The 19,976-nt window shown below is 43.4% G+C and overlaps 9 protein-coding genes across 9 annotated transcripts; 3 read left to right on the forward strand and 6 right to left on the reverse strand.

Moving 5' to 3' along the window:
- Positions 1-1,762: 1,762 nt before the first annotated feature.
- Positions 1,763-3,062, reverse strand: FA14DRAFT_174796 (uncharacterized protein; the record flags this gene model as incomplete). The annotated part of the gene is made up of 3 exons (XM_025500559.1): positions 2,419-3,062; positions 1,966-2,077; positions 1,763-1,886 (listed from the first exon to the last, which is right to left on the reverse strand). Exons 1-3 carry the CDS (start codon positions 3,041-3,043, stop codon positions 1,763-1,765), a joined length of 861 nt encoding a protein of 286 aa, XP_025352218.1. The 5' UTR covers positions 3,044-3,062.
- A 420-nt stretch (positions 3,063-3,482) lies between these two features.
- Positions 3,483-4,634, reverse strand: FA14DRAFT_138393 (peroxisomal membrane protein 4). The gene is made up of 4 exons (XM_025497057.1): positions 4,154-4,634; positions 3,885-4,086; positions 3,790-3,820; positions 3,483-3,722 (listed from the first exon to the last, which is right to left on the reverse strand). The coding sequence occupies exons 1-4, from the start codon at positions 4,514-4,516 to the stop codon at positions 3,692-3,694; spliced, it is 627 nt and encodes a 208-aa protein (XP_025352219.1). The 5' UTR covers positions 4,517-4,634; the 3' UTR covers positions 3,483-3,691.
- Positions 4,635-4,952: 318 nt separating this feature from the next.
- Positions 4,953-6,924, reverse strand: FA14DRAFT_168937 (uncharacterized protein). The gene is made up of 2 exons (XM_025500176.1): positions 5,068-6,924; positions 4,953-4,996 (listed from the first exon to the last, which is right to left on the reverse strand). Exons 1-2 carry the CDS (start codon positions 6,904-6,906, stop codon positions 4,973-4,975), a joined length of 1,863 nt encoding a protein of 620 aa, XP_025352220.1. The 5' UTR covers positions 6,907-6,924; the 3' UTR covers positions 4,953-4,972.
- Positions 6,925-7,245: 321 nt separating this feature from the next.
- Positions 7,246-8,299, forward strand: FA14DRAFT_162261 (HAD-like protein). Its single transcript, XM_025499503.1, has 4 exons — positions 7,246-7,367; positions 7,436-7,769; positions 7,834-8,120; positions 8,182-8,299. Exons 1-4 carry the CDS (start codon positions 7,338-7,340, stop codon positions 8,290-8,292), a joined length of 762 nt encoding a protein of 253 aa, XP_025352221.1. The 5' UTR covers positions 7,246-7,337; the 3' UTR covers positions 8,293-8,299.
- A 102-nt stretch (positions 8,300-8,401) lies between these two features.
- On the reverse strand, positions 8,402-10,635 carry FA14DRAFT_168939 (MFS general substrate transporter; the record flags this gene model as incomplete). The annotated part of the gene is made up of 2 exons (XM_025500177.1): positions 8,402-10,584; positions 10,618-10,635. 2 exons carry the CDS (start codon positions 10,633-10,635, stop codon positions 8,548-8,550), a joined length of 2,055 nt encoding a protein of 684 aa, XP_025352222.1. The 3' UTR covers positions 8,402-8,547.
- Positions 10,636-11,987: 1,352 nt separating this feature from the next.
- On the reverse strand, positions 11,988-13,185 carry FA14DRAFT_138405 (uncharacterized protein). Its single transcript, XM_025497058.1, has 2 exons — positions 13,075-13,185; positions 11,988-13,007 (listed from the first exon to the last, which is right to left on the reverse strand). Exons 1-2 carry the CDS (start codon positions 13,173-13,175, stop codon positions 12,293-12,295), a joined length of 816 nt encoding a protein of 271 aa, XP_025352223.1. The 5' UTR covers positions 13,176-13,185; the 3' UTR covers positions 11,988-12,292.
- An 869-nt stretch (positions 13,186-14,054) lies between these two features.
- On the forward strand, positions 14,055-15,167 carry FA14DRAFT_157864 (pyridoxal phosphate-dependent enzyme, beta subunit; the record flags this gene model as incomplete). Its single annotated transcript, XM_025497921.1, has 1 exon — positions 14,055-15,167. The coding sequence occupies one exon, from the start codon at positions 14,055-14,057 to the stop codon at positions 15,165-15,167; it is 1,113 nt and encodes a 370-aa protein (XP_025352224.1).
- A 439-nt stretch (positions 15,168-15,606) lies between these two features.
- Positions 15,607-16,488, reverse strand: FA14DRAFT_181844 (ThiJ/PfpI domain-containing protein; the record flags this gene model as incomplete). Its single annotated transcript, XM_025501142.1, has 1 exon — positions 15,607-16,488. One exon carries the CDS (start codon positions 16,486-16,488, stop codon positions 15,607-15,609), a length of 882 nt encoding a protein of 293 aa, XP_025352225.1.
- Positions 16,489-17,944: 1,456 nt separating this feature from the next.
- On the forward strand, positions 17,945-19,633 carry FA14DRAFT_127083 (uncharacterized protein; the record flags this gene model as incomplete). Its single annotated transcript, XM_025496778.1, has 2 exons — positions 17,945-19,268; positions 19,341-19,633. 2 exons carry the CDS (start codon positions 17,945-17,947, stop codon positions 19,631-19,633), a joined length of 1,617 nt encoding a protein of 538 aa, XP_025352226.1.
- Positions 19,634-19,976: the final 343 nt, after the last annotated feature.

Raw genomic sequence — 19,976 nt, forward strand, 5'->3', positions numbered from 1 at the left:
GGAACAACATGGTTTGGCAATCGAAGATGCAACACAAGCAATCAAGCTAGACGCAAAATTTGCAAAAGCATACTACAGACGGGCATCTGCTTATCTTTCCATCTTGGATCATAAATCCGCTTTACCCGATCTACGAAAAGTTGTTCAATTGGAACCAAAAAATCCTACCGTTCGACACCAATTGGACGATACCGTCAAACTTGCAAGAAGAATAGAATTCGAAAAAGCAATCGCAACAACAGAAGGACCAAAAGCATGGGAATCTGTTGCAACGCATTTACTCGAGGGTACCGGAGGTACAATTATTGATTCAAAGTATGATGGACCTAGACTGGAAGATGGTGATGAAGAACAAGCAGGAGACCAGAAAGATGTCTTGCGTAAAGGAAAGCATCTAGGTAAGATCAGCGAATCTTTCATCAACCAAATGATTCAATGGTTCCGTGATGGCAAAAAGTTACCGCTCAGATATTGCTGGCAAATCGTGTTGGGTGCCAGAAGGCAATTTGAAAAAGAGCCAACCATGGTCGAATACACAGTCAAGGAAGGAACTACTGCAACAGTGTATGGTGATATCCATGGTCAATTGTTTGACTTCCTTCATGCATTTGAACTTTCTGGTCGACCGAGCGAAACAAACATGCTCCTCTTCAATGGTGATTTCGTCGATCGCGGAAATTGGGGTTGTGAATGCTTATTGATCTTGCTGGCATACAAATGGCTCAAACCTGAATACACATTCTTGAACCGCGGTAATCACGAAACTTCAATGATGAATCAAACGTACGGATTTGCAGCAGAGGTAAAGGCCAAATTTGGCGGTGATCTGACATTCAAGCTCTTCACAGATCTATTTGTCGCTCTACCATTGGCAACCATGATCACTGCTTCTAAAGAACCACTCAGAGCAAATGAATTACCTTACCATGCTCCTTTGGCACAAAGATCTCCCATCTTGAATGAAAATGGCAAAAAGCAATACTTTGTCGTTCATGGTGGTCTTCCACAAGAGGATGGCGTAACGCTTGACAAGATTCAAGCTTTGAACCGTTTCAAGATCGGTCAACCTTCAGAAGGTATCGCTCAAGATTTGCTTTGGGCAGATCCTCAAGCTGCAAACGGAAGAGCAGCTTCTAAACGTGGTGTGGGTAAAGGATTCGGACCAGATATTGCCAAACAATGGTGTCAATTGAACAAAGTAACGGCAATCTTACGTTCTCATGAAGTTCGAAATGATGGATATCAAGAAGAACATGATGGTTTAACAGTTACCATCTTTAGTGCTTCAAATTACGTCGATCAAGTAGGAAACAAAGGCGCTTTCGCACGTATTGACGCTCAAGGTACAATCCAATACATTCAATTTGAAGCTCAACCACATCCTGATATGCGACCGATGCACTATGTTTCCGGTGCCATGGGTGGCATGTTGCAATAGATTTTCATCAAGATACCTTTTACACCACTCTCTCATCACTCTCAAATCTCGCTTGTGAATCTAGAATTTACTTGCTTTTCGTCTACTCAAAGTCGTTTTGTCGTTTCTACCTACAATGTCGTGTACGAATATGATTCAAAATTTCAATTTAGCATCCTATCCTGTTTGAACCGATTCTCCTACTTTGTTTGCAACCACGTCCGAGATAATCTTTTCGATGATCTGCGTCAATTCACCAGGTGGAGAGGGTTCATCTTTAGGTACAGGAAAAGGGTGGGTGCGTGTGTGAGGAAGTAAACGAAATGCGATTCTGATTGTGATTAATTAATCACCTTTACTGCTGCTTGCTTTCTTGTGTTCACGATGATCTCGATACTTTTCGATTCCTTTTTCAAGGATAGCTCCAGAAACAGCACCGATCATCATATCTTTTACTCTTTGATTGTCGCTGCCAAAAAAGGAAAGAGAGAAAAAATCGGTTGACATCCATGAAGAATGAACTTTTGTTAATGCAAAGCTCTACTTACCCTCCTTTTTTGGTGCTGCCGGCTTTGGCTTCCCCTTCCGATGAGGCGGACGAGCCTGAGTTGCTCCTTGAATGACTGCGCCGACTGCGCCCGTCACGACCGTTTTCAAAGTCTATCAATGGGTGCAAAAGACAGAAATAAAAATGGTGAGAAGTGAGTCCACCAAACAGAATGAAGGGCGCACCGTTGAAGTGTCAGTAGAGATAGTGAAAAGGGTAACAGTAAAGAAATCAAAAATTGATAATCACTGCTGGTGGCAATTTTGAAATTACGTTTACGGTTTGATCAAAGATGTCTTGATGCCATTTACGGTCCCCTTCCGCTTGAGCAGAAGAAGATGCTGAATGAGAGTCCAATGAGATTGAGATTAAGTGAATGGAGTCGGATATGCGGATAACAATTTTAACGGTTGCGCCCATCTGGAGTTCGGAATGAAAATAATTTTCTACTTACCATGACTATGTCGATGTCTGTGCGAATCACGACCGCTACCGTGACCATCATAACCCTCGTGATAGGCGCGAGCTGCAGCGTCAACGGGATTGTATGCTGGACCGTAACCGTAGGGATTCATTCCCATTTGACCATAGCCGGGAGCCATTGGCATGCCAGTGTATGGATTCATTGCAGCGCCCATATAGCCAGGATGACCGCTTTGCATTTGGTGCATTCCTGGCGGTTGCATTTGTGGCGGGTAACCCATTTGCATTTGACCCATTCCTGGCTGAGCCATTGGATTCATCATAGGATAAGGTGATTGGGCATATGGATTCTGTTGTTGCATATGCATCGGCATTCCATACGACTGTTGAGGCGACATGGAAGGATGTTGTTGGTGAGCAGAAGGCGGAGGTGGTGGTGGCGGTGGAACTTGGCCTTGTGGGAAAGATGAGCGATGAGAAGTTGATGGCGGTGCGCTAGCCATATTCATTCCTGGTTGCATTCCTTGCGGAAATTGACCTGGAAAAGTTCTGCGATTGTACAGATCAGTGTGAGGTGAATTGTAATGGTTCATACTGCCACCGCCGCTTGGTTGGTTAAACGGTGGAGGTGGCGGTGGTGGAACGGATCCAGTCATTGCAATTTACAAGTAGAATCAAATAAAGAACGCTTTGACTTGGAGGTTGGAAAGAAAGGTTGAGGTTATGGCAAGAGATTGATATAATTCAATGATTTTGGTTGGTCATTTTCATGCATAGGTGGCACACGTTATGCGCGCATTCGACTAGATCACTTATCTCACTCAATGGCACCCTCAATGCTTGTAAGAGGGCCCCAATTCTTTCCGATTCGATGTAAGTGGTGTTACTCTGTTTCCCGATTAGTGATGGATAGTGGGATGTTGTGATATGTAGCAGAAAAGGGCAAGGTTCTGTCCGCACTTCAACTGGTAAACGGAAAAGCGGTGTCAAAACAAAATACACCCAACAGGACGGGCGGCGTTCCGTTCGGATCGATTGGTGCTTATATCACAATCATAAAGTGCAATTGCAATCTAAAAATAAGGCTTTAAACACCGCTTTTTTTGCAATGATGGCCTGTGCGATCGTGTTGGAATTGAATCTCAGTCCGAATACCCTCCTCCTTCACACGGCGGTTGTTGCCAATTGAAATGCATGAATATATTGACGTACACATATTGATAACAAAGATGATCCTGTTCGCCGGAATTGTCCGAGATAGGAGAATAAAAGAAAGGCTGCGTTCCAGTGTGGAATGTCTATGTCTAAGTGTTGTGCCAGAATAATGTTCGTAGACTGTGAAGGATGAGAGAGAGAATTAGCCGCTATCCACTTTATGTGTTTTAACCGGCAATGTACTCACTCTTTCCATTTCTCCGCATTGACGTATAGGTCTGATTGAAACAAAGAGATCAGCTTCACTTCTTACCACAATCACCGCTATCTTTTCACACTCACAGTCCATACTGCTCACCAAACTTCCTTGTAATCTTTGCCTTCTATTCTTGAACAACCACATCACACAACCCCAAACAAGAGCAGCAAAGATGCTGAATGTCTTCTTTTCGATCGGAATCACCTTGGAAGCAGGATAATCGGCCGAGACTGGCTCACGCGGTAGGAGTGATGCCACACATCTAGCGATACAGTATAATACGATCTGTCGAAACAGAGGAAAAGGTCAGCAAACACACAGACAGCAGAACACAAGCTTCCCTGATACACACCTGTTCATTGACCGGATTCCGATCTCCAAAAACAACGTATCCAGCCACACAACCAGCCAAAAAGCTTTCATGTGGAAGTTCTTTTTTGGCCGAATTCGTATTCCGCATCAAAATTGTCAACAATTTATATAGTCCAACAAATTTTGTCAAATTAAGAGAATGTTGACGAGTTGCTTTGATTACATATTGCATCTTTTGTAACGGTGTCCCACGTCCGAACATAAATGTCATCACTAATGCATGTGGGAATCGAATCTTCGCTCCGTATACCATGCCATTCCTTGCTCCTTTAAAAACTGTAAATAAATCATGATATGCCGGATTGAGGGCGAGTGATTCCACATTTTTCAGTATTTCCGCCATCTTTGCAACGTCTTAGGAATGAGAGGGAAAGAAATGCTGAGCCTTTGAGTGAACGTCTTGTTGTGATGAATGCCTTCTATTCCTCCTTGATGTCTACCCGAGACGTCTTGATGGTGATGGAAGATGGTTTCTAAACAAACAAACAACACACAAACTTCAAGGGACCTTTGCTTGACTTGCCCCGCGTACTAAAGAAAAACAACAGTGTTACAGTGCTCTTTTGCCTTAAAACCGGTTGTATTTTCCAATATAAAACCGGTCTAGGCGGTTAAAATTTCATTTGAAGCACTACAACACTCATTCGGATAATTTGTGCATGCATTACCGTCTTTCACATCATATAATAAACACGCCGCACTGCGCCAGACTAAATAATAGCTCAATCAATCAATCAATCAAGTGCGGGGGAGCATATTTTGTCACAATTAGCATCATTCCTCGTCCAATTCAATACAATCATTCATGTAGTTCGACATAATTCTGAAGGGGGAAAGAGAAAATCAATTGTCAGTCATGCACAACCACTCCTCAAGCCACTACTTCACACTCACAGCTGGGAATAATCCAGTCATACCTGTAACCTCGTGTGTTCCACTCCACCATTCATCACTTGCAAATTCGATATTGATAATCTTATCTCCTTCATTAAATGCTAATTCGTTATCCTCAGCTGCTTCATAATCGTATTGAGCGATACAGTAATGTCCTGCTGGCTCTTCTGCAGCTACAGGTGCTGGAGGAGCAGGTGGAGCGGCAGGAGCAGCAGCAGGTATGGCAGCAGCTCCAGGTCCTGGTGGTGGCGGTGGAGGCGGCGGAGGTGGTGGTGGTACATCATCTTCTGCTACTGGTGCTGCTGCTGCGGCTGCTGGAGCTGGTGGTGGCGGAGGCGGCGGAGGCGGAATATCGGCTTCTGGCTCTGGTTCTTGTCCAGCTCCTTCGATCAATTCGACATAAGTTGCAGGGAACAAACCTTCTTGACCATTAGGTGCGATACCACTCCACCATCCTTCATCCACTTGTTGAATACCTGTGATCGTATCTCCTTCTGCAAATGAGATCTCATTCTCTTCAGCTGCACTGTATTCGTATACTGCAACTGCGCGTAATTGAGTCTCTCCACCGCTTGGTTTAGCCAATGCTTCTGCTGTACCTTCATCCAATTTGGTTCTCTGTAGACTATCGGTAACAGCTGCAATATCATCATCGTTGGCCGCTGCACCAGGTCCTGGAGGTGGCGGAGGCGGAGCAGGTATTTCATTTGCTTCATCATCTCTTGCTGCCACTGCTCCGATTCCAGCTGCTCCAACGGCAATTGCTCCTGCTCCAACACCAACACCGGCTGCTTTGGCTGCTGCTGTTCTAGCACGTTCTTCCTCTTCTTCTCTCTCCTTCTTTGCCTTTTCTTGTCTTTGCGACCAAGTCAATCCTCCTCCACTGGCCCTAGGTGCAGGCGCAGGTGCGGGCGTACTCTCCTGTGCACCACCGAATGGGAATCGGTTGCCTAATTTTCCTGGCTTGCCTAATCTGACAGGTTCGTATGCTGTTCCAACAGGTTTAATTCTATCGTCTTCTGCTGGCTTGCTAGGTGCAGCAGCCGGGGTAGCCGGACTGGGAGCAGGAGCAGCTTTTGCGGCAGGAGGGGCTTGTGGCACGCTTCCCACAATACCACCAACTGTTGGAGCTCTTGGCAATGATTGGGAAGCAGGTGCTGCCTGTGCTGGTGGAGGAGCGGGTGCTACTGGCTGTGCAACTGGACGAGGAGCATCAGGTACAGAGGGGGTACTGACAGGAGCTGATCGCATATTGGAAAGTTCATCACGAGCAGGCTTGTATGCTGTTCCAACGGGTTGAATGACATCTTTCTTGGCACCTGCACGCAAAGCGGCAATATCGGGTGCACCGATTGGTTTGTAGGTTGATCCAACAGCTTCGATACGACCACCACTTTGTGTGTTTGCACTTTGTCCAGCAGCTGAATATTTGCTTCCACTGCTATCTGTTACTTTGCGCATGATGGATTTGGCATCAAGATCGTCTTCCCTACGAGCGTTGATGCTAACATGATAATTTTTGAGATATTGACCAACTGCAGCGCTATGAGTTGCAAAGATTCCTTTTCTGGTTTCCGGAACACCTTCACCGCACCAATTGATCAAGATGAATTTTGGTAATTGAGAATTTGGATCGATTACACGTACGAAACCGTATTGAATTCTGCCTGAACTGAATTCGAACAGAGCATCTTCCAATGTACCTTTTTCCAATTCTTGTACTTTTAGATCGTTTGTTCCTTTTTCGTAAGTGAGCAACAAGTAATCTTCCGATCCGTTCAAAACGGCATCATAAGCCGCTTTGATATCTGGACTTGAAAGATTGACCTGTAATGACATTTTTTTATTGTGGTGGTGTAAAATGAAAGGATGAACATCCATCCAAGCTGCAATGAATGAATGCATCTTAACCCGTGCGAGGGATGGCTGTGCGCTGTTTGTGTGTGTGTGCGTGCGCTGGACATTTTCTCCGCATGAATTTGGGCGTAAAATCAGTGTTTATTATTGGCTGATGTACTGCCTGTAGTTGCAAGTGAGAGTGATTCATGACTCAATCAGAAGAACCTTCAATCAACGTGGGGGGTGGAAGTCATATTCAATTAAACTTTTCATCTTCTCTCTCAACATCATCAGTCACACTCTTCAATACTGATCATGTCGTCCTCAACAGAAAAGCTTGGCGATATCAAAGGCGTCCTTTTTGATGTGAGATTTGACGTGCTTGATTAGTATACACGTTATTCACCATTGCTTCTCTTCTTATTTTTTAGATGGACGGTCTTTTGATCGATAGTGAAATTGTGTGTATAGAAGTCTAATGGATTGCTTTATTCGAATGAGCTGCTGATATAGCCCTCTCATGTAATAGGTCTACACGATCGTGGTAAACAAGATCCTAGCTCCCTACGGCAAAGAACAAACATGGGAAATCAAAAGTCGGATAATGGGAACACCCGAGAGGAAAGCTACTGAAATTCTATTATCAGCTCTTTGGCCTCCAACTGCAACAGAAAAGCAAGACGGTCAATTGTTCGCTGCGGACTGTCCATTCACTATCGATTCATTTCTATCAGATCGTAATATGAGCTTAGATGGATACTTTAGCAAAGTCAAACCTATGCCTGGAGCTGTTCGTTTGGTTCAACATTTGGCAAAACACAACGTACCAATCTGTCTTGCTACAGGATCTAAGAGAAGAAATTGTACGTGATCATAACCTCTTCTTAATACTCTTGGCATTGCTAACAGCTACATTTTCTCCTGCAGATGGAATCAAGTCAGCCAATAATCAAGACATTTTCAAACATTTCGCAGATCGAATCATCTGCGGTGATGATGAACGTCTATCACGCGGAAAACCTTTTCCTGATGTTTTCCTCTTAGCAGCAAGAGAAGGATTAGGAGAGAAGGAAGGAGTGCGACCCTTAGGTGAAGAATACGATGGAACCCTTAATGGGAAAGAATCACAATTCCTCGTCTTTGAGGATGCTAAACCTGGCGTTCAAGCAGCCAAAGCAGCAGGCATGAAAGTCGTCTGGGTACCAGATCCAAATGTGAGTGATTCTATGACAAGGCAAAAGATTTCTCTTGCTGATTTCTCTTTTTCCTTCCCAGCTGGCTGCATTACTAAAGAATGACGGAGAGGACCTACACCCGACCCAAACATTATCCTCTCTTGAAGACTTTAAACCGGAACAATGGGGTTTGCCTCCGTTTAAAAAGTAAATTAGACTGTGCTTTGTAGAATGAATTCATTGAAATCATCATACCACTTGGTCAACTCAAAGGCCCAGGCACGTTCCCAGTCGATTCACCTATTTTTGGGCGCAATAATTTAAACAAGGCTATTTATTATTCATTAAGTGCAGATTATATCTAAGAACAAGAAGCGTTTGATTACGCTCATATACAAGGTTTGTATGATGTGATGAGTGAAAAAGAGAGATGAGAAAAGAGTTAAAAATGGGGCGAAGAAAGTGTCTAGCCCAATTTGGTTTCCAAATTAGCCAATTTGCTCTCATGTCCACGGTTGTTGTTACTCGTACCAGTATTCCGGGTAAGATAACCGCGTAACTTTTCTTCATTGGCAAAGAAGCTGTCCAATTCATAATCGAGTAACATTCTTTGATCGTCACTGAGTGCTTCTTTTCCTTTACCTTCACCGCCTTTTTCGGTTGAAATTTCTTCGGATTTTGTATCTTGATATAATTTGCGCAATTCGTTAATCTTTTGCACATGATCCTTTTCAGGATCATAGTTCAAATGACGTTTAAGAACAACTCTTTCCCATAATGAAAGATGGCGAGGATGAACGGCAACTCCATGATATTCGTTTTGACGACCTTCTAAGACGTATTGATAATATCTTTCTTGTTCGCGTAAATCCAAACTTGTCACATCTGGAACGAAAATAATCGTCAGGAGCGCGCCGAGGAAACCGAAAGGGAAGACGACAAAGAACTTCGTACGGTTTCCAATGTAGTTATAGAGTACAGCGACCATAAGGGCTCCGCACTTACCGGCAGCTGCACTGACACCATGGGCTGTACTACGGACAACTGCTGGGTATACTTCAGCTGCCAACAAGAAGGAGGTGACGTTAGGTCCAAATTGAGTGAAGAAGGAACTCACGAAGTATAATGCCATGAACGCTCTTGTGGGAGCACCAGGTTGGTTGAATGTGTCCCAAGCACCTGCACAGATGGCAAAGATAACACCAATGAACAACAAACCATTTGTTTGCATCCATTTACGTCCATATTGCTTGTGATCGATCAAGAGCGCGCCGAGGTAGTATCCGACCAAACTTACACCGACGTTGAGTAAATTGTACAACCAGTTTGTCTTCAGAGAAGAAGGACCTGTGGAGCCTGTAATTTGGGCAATGAAGACACCAGAGAAGATCTTTGAACCATAGAACAATACATCATTGATGAACCAAACGATTGCAGTTCCGACCATACGGTGCCAATAATGTCCACTGGCCAATTTGAGTGTTGTCCAGCTATATCCGGATGTGTTCTTTGCCTTGCTCTTTGCTTGGTTCAATGCACGGTCTGTGTACTTCATCTTGTAGTAACGCAAATAAGCCAAGTACAAAGTTGGAAGGATGATGATACCGAAAGAGACGCGGAAGACATACTGCGTACTTGTCTTGCTGAAAGGTGCGTCCAAACTACCATGGAAGATGAGCAAGAGGATAAGTAGAACTCCTTGGTTCAACAATTGTCCCCAACCTTGCATAGTGAATGCTAAAGCGACCTTTCTTCCACGATGCATACGATCACCTGTGGTAGCGGCGGTTCCCGTTCCACTGCCTTCCATAGCTCTGGTTGAAGTCATTGGGTATTCACCTCCGACACCGATACCATAGATGAACAAAGACCAAGCATAACAGATGATCCATCCGTTCAAGGATGTGCCCCACATTGCCGTCAACATGATACTTCCCAATGTCATGACCAATGCATCTTGTACCATACCGAATCTACGACCAATCCAATCTCCTTCAATACCGACCAAAACTTGACCAAAGATGATACCAACGATTTCGAGATAATCAACAGCATGAATCCATTGATGATCGCATTGAGTTGGTTTTGCGCTTCCCCAACAGTTTGGCCAAACGGCTTTGAAGAGAGTTGTTAAATTTCCAACAGAGAATAAAACGTAACCTTCAACCAAAAGACCCATACCTGTAACGACATAATTGGAAAAGTATGCATTTATAGGACTTAAAGGATCTTCTTTGAACATACGTCCGATCACGCCTAATTCACGTTTTGCTTCTTCATTACTTTGTTTATTGATCCATTTCGTTTTTTGCCAAAAAGGTAAATCTGCCCAATAAGTATGTGTTTTGGCCGTATAAGAATCTGCTGGATATAAGATTGAATCTAATGTTGCTTGTTGTCTATCGTTCAAAGATCCATTATCAACGCCTGCAACGCCATGTACGTTTGTGTCTGCGTAACTTGTTCCTGATAGTCCTGAATTACTTGGACCACTGTCTGATTCCTTGGCAGGGGAATATTGTGGTCTCGTATCAACTTTTTCGATCGAGTCCATCTTGAAGGAAGTGTAGGACACGCGTTGATGACCTTAACACGAACGAATCAAGGAGTCTGAGAGATAGATGATGGTGATGGTTTTAAATGCAAAGAGGGGGATTGAAAGGAAAAGGAACTTTTTCTCCTTTGGATCAGAACGTGTTTAAAGGAGGGCTTCTCATGTATTTCAATTCATTCATTCATTCACTCATTCATTTCAATCAATGGACGGTACCGGCGTATGTACGACCACCCAATCGGATCATAGCTATTCCCTGGAGAGTTTTTCTTGACTGCTCGTTTCACCGAGTGACCCACCGAGAGACGGTTGATGCATTTTGAGGAAGACACATATCAAATGCATAATGTACGGACATGCAGAATACAAAAAGTTTTAAGCTTGTTTCTCAAACAACATCTTCGCGAAATGATGAAGGAAATCTTTTTTTGAATTTCCGCTTATCTGCCAATAATAGGCACTTCAACTGCAGTGTGTCGTGCAGAGAGAAAAGGAAAATTGTTTAAAAAGCCGTGCGTATAATGCCCGATCTGGAAAAGTGAATACCGAACAGGACAGCAAAAGTGCCTTAGCGTATTGAATGGAAAATTGCCGGCGTTGTGTGTTTAAAAAAACTACGACGCGTTTCAAAATTGAAAGACAGGCCAAATGAACAGCAGCTTCCAGTCTAGATTCTCTTTCAGGTTGTAACATACGCTACTCATATGCACTTTTTGCATCCGGATCCTCTCCTTTTTCATGTGGCAACGAGGGCGGGTGTATACTTCCTTTTTATCATTCCGTTTCTGTGTTTGAATAAAATTGGGCAACAACGTCATGAATGATGACGCCAAGTGAAAGGGATCAGGGAACGTTTCCAATTGGAAAAGGTGGAGAAGTAAGGGTTTGATCTTTAATGAGTTAAGTAGGTACACGACCATGATGCAGCTTGGGCTGAAATCAATTTGATTGATTAAAAAAATCCGATGTTCATGGAAATGTGTTTTGCAATCAATGTAATGCAATTACGGTCAATTCTCATTCTTTTTCCCCCCGCTTTGCCATGGGTAAATGCAAGTTCAATTGGGCGGCGGCGGCGGCGAAGGCGGCAGAAATGGCGGAAAGGCGGCGGCCAGTGGCGGCGGTTAACGATGATGGTACCTGAACAGAGAGACTAATTTAGTTGATTGTACATAAAGAAAAAGGCACCATGCACTTCGTCCACATGGCTTTGTATTGATCATCACACGATTTCTTCTCTTTTATGCGAATCGGCTTTTTTATTTGTTTGCATTTTTTTGTTTTATTCTCACGGGTTTTTTTGGTTGATTATGACGATTGAGCGAACGTGGACATGAAGCTAACAAAGATTATCGGATAAAAATTCTTGGCGGCGCGTGTCATTATATAAGCTTCAATCTTGATCTTCTTCGTTCCTTAGTCAGCAAGCAAGGTCGTTCACTTCCAAGAGATGTCTGATTGACAAGTTCTACTCTCAAGTATTAGACAGAAACACCATCACAGGGTATTGTGCATATATTGCTTGGCATTACGCTACACATTGCTGATCGAAATCCTAACGCGACATCTAACCAACGTCCTACACAATACTGTCATCTATGTTTATTGAATTACAAGGTGGAGAGCTGTCTGTCATACATGCAAGTCGAAACTCTCTCTATGCCAAAGCTGCTTTCCCATTTGGCGATTTCGAAGCTGAGCTAAATTGTTCTTTCAATTGTGACCATGTTGCGTCCACTCGATCAAGATAACCTTGAACTTCTTTCACCGCTTCCTTTCTACGTTTTCTCGTTTCCTCTGAATTGACATTCACACCATCAAGTGCCAACAGAGCTCTCAAAAGTAGCTCAGATAGCTTCTTGTGTTGTTTTGTGAGCGCCTCTTGTCGTGATGCCAACTCGGCTGGTGAACTGGTTGTTGCCATGGCTGGAGAATGTGCTTCTTTAGGTGATTGTTCAAATTCCAACACTTCCGGCAATAAATCTTTCCGTACATCCGTAACAGTTTCATTTATTCTTGTCAAAAGTCCTTGTTCGCTTACATCTTCTTCACGTTCTTTCTTTCTTCTTGCTAATTCTTCTCCTTTAGACATTTTGCCAGCGCCGCCACTACTTCCTTCATCGAAAACGCTTTGTTTTGCTCCTGGTCTGTCTCCTTGAATCGGAACGCCACCTGAAGTACCGATCAATTGTAACCTTGACCCTGTTCGTATTCCGAATGCCGATAGAGGAGCTCTTTCATCCTTCAATACCAATCCTCCCATGATGAGCTTAACTTGTTCATATGGGATAGATGTGAAATGTGATATCGATTCTTTTAGATTGCGTAGTGTTGCTTGATTGGGTAGCTGTTCATCCACCGGTATCATCAATCTGTACATGGGGAGCAAATTAGCATGCATTCATCATCATCACCATCCACAGATGTACTCTTACTCACCTTTCCCTTCCCCAAATCACTTCCACCCTCTTGATCGGCATTCCAACTTCCTCATCTGGCTGACCTGTTAGCTTGTTCCATTGCTGTGAGAACCAAGACATGTTTAGGGTATAAGATTGTTGTTTGTTGTTGTTGTTAAAAAGTAAGAAGTCAAGATCATTGTGATGATACTTATTCCTGTATGCAAAATACATAATGTACAAATTATTGTCAATGCACTTTACGCCAGCCAGAAGAACTCTCGACGCGCTTCTGGAATAGACATTAGCCCTAAGAGCGGGTCTTGATCAAACACGTGCCAATCCATCCCCTTGTGAAGATGTCTGAATCAGCTCCTATCTTGATCTTTTTGATGTATTTATAATAATTGTACATTTGGATTGTTACTCTGTCTAACTCTTTATCTTATCACTTGCATTGCCATCGGAGTTAAAATTCTACTCTATCATTTCTGTCGGTCATAATGAGCACTGCTGTGTAGCATCATAGTATGCCCGCGGGAATGGGTCCGGTATTTGCGTACTGTTGTGTTTTTGCCATGGGTCCTCTTTTCGCCTTGCATCATCAGCATTACGCCAGCTTGTGGGTGAATTGCGTGTTGAGCAGTTTGACGCGTTTCCGGACTTTAAATGCAAACGTTTCACTTGTCAACAAAAAATAAAGTATGTGGGCAGGTGGAGAGAGAGAGGGAAAGCACTTTGAACAGTCAATCAATAAACCCCCTTTCTATAATAACTACCCTTCTTTCTCTCTCTCTCTCTTCCATCATCATTTTGATTGTCTCAATCTCTTTTACAAGGTTATTTACCTGGCTTTTACAGTCAACACTTTCACGCCCTCCAACAGGGCATCTCTTCCTGCTCGATCCAACTCGTGCAGGCCATAAACAAATTCCCCCTTTCTTTTTTTTACCCCAGCACAACGCTTTCTCGTCTAATCTCTTTTTTCATTCTCTCTTACTTACTCTCTCTACAGTCATCATGGTAGGACGTCAACCTGGAATTCTCAATGATGCCCTCGGCGCAGTAGGCAATACACCTTTGATCAGATTGAACAAAATACCTCAACAATTCGGTATCCAATGCAATGTTTTGGTAAAATGTGAATACTTTAACGCAGGTGGAAGCGTGAAAGATCGTATTGCTGCACGTATGCTTGACGAAGCTGAACAACAAGGCTTGGTCACTCCAGGTAAAACTGTCATCATAGAACCAACTTCGGGAAACACCGGTGTCGGCTTGGCATTGGCATGCGCCGTGAAGGGTTACAGATGCATCATCGTTTTACCCGAAAAGATGAGTGCTGAAAAGGTGGCAACCCTCAAAGCATTGGGCGCTGAAGTTATCAGAACACCTACTGAAGCAGCTTGGGATGATCCACGTAGCAACATCATGACCGCTCGTCGATTGGCCGAAGAGACGGAAAATGCATACATCTTGGATCAATACAACAATCCCAACAATCCATTAGCTCATCGCGTCACCGCACAAGAAATCATCGATGATGTCACTGCCGTCAGTGCAAATCAAGGACCTCTCACTCCAGCATCTTCTCCTCGTCACCACGTCACAAATTTGAACAGTAGCAGTGGCAAAGTCGATGTCCTGGTTGCCGGTGTAGGAACCGGTGGTACCGTGAGCGGAATTGCCACTCGTTTACGTGAGGATGACCACAATCCTGATTTGTTTGTTTTGGGTGTTGATCCAATCGGATCTACCCTTGCCGTTCCAGCTTCGTTGAACGAATTGGAGAATGGCGAATCAGGAGCTTACAAGATTGAAGGTATCGGTTATGACTTTGACCCAAAATCTTTGGACAAACAACAAGTTTCCGCATGGATCAAAACCCGTGATGAAGAATCATTTGATTATGCTCGTCAATTGATTCGCATGGAAGGATTGTTGTGTGGTGGCTCAAGTGGTGCCGCTTTGGCAGGTGCAATGCGCTTTTTGAAAGAAGGTGGTGAAGGATATGATGCATTCGGTAGCCAACAAGGTAAAAATGTCGTCATTATCTTGCCTGATAGTTTGCGTAACTACATCACCAAGCCATGGCTCATAGAAGGTACCAAGGAAGAGCAACACATCGCTTGATTTGCAATTCCTGAATCTTTCAGTCACTCTTTTCGATTTATCTCTCCCTTTTTCTCATGTTGTATCACTATCGGCCACTCTCAACGCTGTGACCGCCCCTATTCCCCATCATTTTTTACAGTCTTTCTTGGACAAACACCTTTTTTACAATGCTACATTCCCGTGCTTCTCTTTTTCTCTTGCATCACTTTTCATTTGTACCATATTTCGTCATCACTCTCAACGCTGTGTTGGCACTGCAATGATTCTTTCTTATCTCTCAAAACCTGTGTGATTGTGATTGAAAGGTCGCGAGGTTGATACAGTTGTGAGATTCTGTATCACACTAATCGATTTCGAAGATCGAGAAGAGAAAGATTACTGTTGTAAGACTAATGCAATTAATTATGTTAAAATTCATATCTTTACAGCCTTTTACTTTCAAGAGCAATCTTTCTTCTTATTGACGTTTTGCAACATCTTCCAATAATGTCTTTGCTGCCAATCTACCCAAGTTGTTGGAAGCCAAAGGAGAATCCCCAGTCAACAAATAACGATCTGCATGAACTTCTCCAGTGATTCTTTCGTTTGTGACTTCAACGCCAAGTTTTCTTAATTCTTCGCCAACTAGCCATGACATCTTTCCGGGAATATAACCGATATCAATATTTGCTCCTTTATCAAGTGAATCAGGAAAGACACAAATCTTGTATCCTTCATAAATGAACTTTTCACCTTTGGGTTTATCAACGTTTGCGGCAAGCATACTTGCGGGACCATGACAAAGGGTTATGAAGTATCTTTGATTTGCGTCTGCCCAACGTAAAATTTTACCAACTGTAGGATTATGAGGAATATCGTTCAAGACTCCATGACCTCCCGGAATAAAAACTGCAAGATAAGGAGTTTCTTTTGTGAATCCATTACCCCAAACATCCTGCAAATTTAAAGGATTACGAAGTTTTTGTTTATATTTTTGATGAATCTTTTTGAATTCTTCATCTTCGCTTGGGAAAGCCCACATTTCAAACTTTACTGGATCTCCTGAAATTGTTGCAATATCAATCTCAAATCCGGCAGCATCCAAGTGTAAAACTGGTAATAACATTTCAACAGGATGATTACCGGTAGAAAAGAATTCTCCGTTTGCCATTTTTAGATAACGTTCTTGTGTGGCAATCAAGAGGATTTTCCATTTACCTCCTTTGTATGCATCGTAATTTGCACCGTCAAAATCTGTCTTTTTGGGAACGTATTGAGTAAGTGAAAAGGGAGAAGGGAACCAAGCATCGTCTTCTGCTTGATCTGCCACTGGTTTACGATCGTTTTGTTGAGAGGCCATATTGAATTGTGGGTTGTGGTTGGGATACAAGGATTGATTCAAAGCCCCCCTTTATATATCTTTCCCATCGTCGGGATCAAATTTCAACCTTTCCGAGTTTCTCTGACCGGGAACTCCACTTAAGATGTCAAGTAGCAGCATGTTATGTACGGCCGCGTCAAACAAAGTTTAAGGGGCAAGCAAGTCAAAAAGGCAAAAAGTTGCCTAGCGTGGGCAAAGTACTTAACAGCATACTGTATCAAATTGGATTGAATTGAGAAAGATGACACATTCTCCTTATTCTGCTATGACCATTCATTGCTGGTGAGAAGATCAATCTGGCCCGTGTTTGTTTGTTTCCTTCAACGGCTTCAACAATACTACAGGGCGTAGGCCCGCTTATCTAGATTCGAAAAGCCATTAGCACAGAGGCAGCAACAATACTCTTTGAGAAGAACGGGCTAAAGCACTACCTCTTATATAAGCAATTCAATCATCATCTTTCGACATGGCAACAATACAACATTTCCGCTCCATGCTGTTTAGCAAGATGAATGCACAAGATACAGTTCAAGTGCTTCTCTCGTCAACTTTCTTTTTTGTATAAAATGCTTCTATTCAGAATGCTAAAAAGAACGCTAAACAATGCCAATTTAATCAAAGCACTTAAGCACAATAAACAAGCACTGAAAATATGCAAGCCAAAGCGCGTTGCATATCCTATTGCACTTAAAGCAAAAGAAGAGTGAATGATAGTTCCTGTTCAAACATTCCTTTTGTGTTCAACTTGGTAGAGGGCGTTGATTTGAAGGATTGTACGGCGCCGTTCTACGCCTTTTTTGAAGCAATTGCCATGCGGTTGCCTTTGCTCCGATGCTTGGAAATAATAAGGAAAGGCATCGGCATAAGAAAGTGGGGTGAATACGCCTGCTTGTGCAGTCAAAATGAAATCTACCACGTCCAAAAAAGCTCTGGCGTACAGTAGGCCCATAAGACCCCTTTTGTCTGTATATGACGGTTGACCGCGCGTGTGTGTGCCTATGTCTTTACACGCATTTTGAACTTTTCCACCTTTTTGCGCGCGCCCGCTCAAACTCCAAGTAAAGACGGAATCGCCTTTTGTCACCAAGTTCAATTTCATTTTTCATCCTCCTTTACACTCCATCATTCTTCTCTAAAACCCCCTTTCACCTACTTCCGACAAGTTCAATTTGGTATCGAAAAAATCAATCACGACAGATACTACAGACTCACATTCTTTTCCTAATACCGACCTCTGCGACGGTCACCTTTCTTTCCTTTATCGATTCTTTAAAGCACATAACAAAGTGCAACAATTATCAACATACATCCTACTCGACAAATAAAGAGCATATCCCACCTCTAAATTCGAACCGACACATTTCCCACAATGACTCTCGAAACACCAAGCTTCAGATTGGGTCTCGCAGCTGCCCACAAAAAGCGTCATGGTCACATGCAAAAGCAAGTTCTGCAGGTCAGAGATGCCTCTTGTGCTGGTACAGGTGCTTTGTACGTTGAGCCCGCAGGAGGAATAACGGTTGACAGTGCAAAGGAAACAAAAATTTCATGGAATCCTGCTTGTTTGGATCCCGCTGGAGGAGAGATTGATATTTATCTATATGCTCCCCAACAACCATCTGCCAACTTACCAATTCACGCATGGACACACATTCCGGCAACCACTGGAAGTTTCCCTGTCAAATTAGCACCAGTATGGTGGAACGTCGTCCCAAACACCACATCTTCCGTCGAATTGAGTTTGAACATCGTCCCAACCGGAAATCAACCTTGGGATACTGCCAATCCATTCGGTCCAACTTGGACGGCAACTTATACCGCTCCTGCAAACGGTGAATCCCCACCAAAAGATGCTGTCGCCGGTTCGGAAGTAAACAAATTGGTCTCAATCTTCTACAAAGGTGGTCATATCACAGCAGGTGGTAAGGCTGCCGCTATCATCTGTCCTTTGATCGTCTTGTTCGTTGCTATCGGTATCTTTGTCAGAAAGTTGCACATCAACCGCAACAACAAGACTGCAGACTGGGCTGACCACATGGACAAACGTATGTCTCAAATCTCTCTCGATTGGCAATCAGGTGGTGATGGTAGCGCTGGTCCTATGCCAGGCAGCAGACCTGCCAGCTTTATGGGACGTCCTCAATCCGCTTACAGACCTTCTTTGGACCATGTTCGTGCTCTTTACAACGCCAACCTTGCCAACGGAAGCACAAGTCAGACCAATTTGGCAGGTATGGGCGCAAATATCGGTGAAGGCGATTTCGATCATGAAATGAGTGAAGCACAAGGTCATGCTCGTTCAATTACAGATTCATCCTTCGCACGTCAATCACAATACCGCGCCTCTCGTGTTTCATTCGCTCCTTCTACAGATGTCGGTACCACACAACACGGACACGCATCTGCCCGTGGACACAGCAAGAATTCAGCTTCTATACCCCGTGTCGGTGCCAACAGTGGTTACCGCGGCTCATCTGCTCGTGATTCACAATTCCAAGTTCCAAAGATCGATCCACGTTTCAAAGCTGAAAGCCATTTGCGTAACACCGAGAACTTTGATGATGATGATGAATTGATGATGTCTCCAACACAAGAAGAAGGTGCACGACCACTCAATCTTGAAAACGTCCGACGCAGTATCGATGATGATGTTCGTAACTCCATGTTGCGTTACCCTGCTTTGGAAATGGTAACAAACAATGGATCGGAATTGCACCTTCCACACGCTGACAATAGGCCAATCTCTGGAATCGCAGACAGTGCATACGCTCCTGACGCCATGGTTGAAGAGGTTGACAACGAAGTGATGATGACTGGACCGTCTGCATCAGTCCGATCGCAATCGCCTCAAGATTACTTACGTCCACAAATGCAAACAGGAATGTTACCACCATCCAATGCAACTTCACCTGATGATGCCATGAGACAGTATGCTGCTCAACGTGCTGCAGGAGGTAGCCCAATGCCAAGCAACACGATGCGAACGCTTTACAGTGCAGCACAACCACAAAACGTTTCTCCACCAATGGGAGGACATCGTGCCGTTCACAGCATCGAAGCTTCAACGATCAATGAAGATGATGTTGTTGGCTACAACGAAATGATTGATCATTCCAAGCAATGATTCGTTTAACTTCAAATTGAAAATCGTCTGTGACGATTTCATCAAGCATATTATCTTTCTCTTTTTTGACCGTACAGCACTAATTCTTTTTTATTCACATAGCACGATCACATTTCTCCCTTTAGAGGATATATCAGTCTTAATCTCCCCATATCTTTCATTTTGTTTCTTTTACAAAAATCTTTTCGCTATTGTGATTCGCTCTTTACAGCCCGCTTTTTTTCTTACCCTTTTTTCTCTTTGACTTTTCTGTTTGGCTTTTTAACAATTTTTCGAGGATGTAATGTGATGGTTGAAAACTATCTTCCTGTATCTTTGCGTGTGGGAAAGATTGGGTTCTTTG

Source organism: Meira miltonrushii (assembly GCF_003144205.1).
Source record: "Meira miltonrushii strain MCA 3882 unplaced genomic scaffold FA14scaffold_5, whole genome shotgun sequence".
Taxonomy (NCBI): Eukaryota; Fungi; Basidiomycota; class Exobasidiomycetes; order Exobasidiales; family Brachybasidiaceae; genus Meira; species Meira miltonrushii.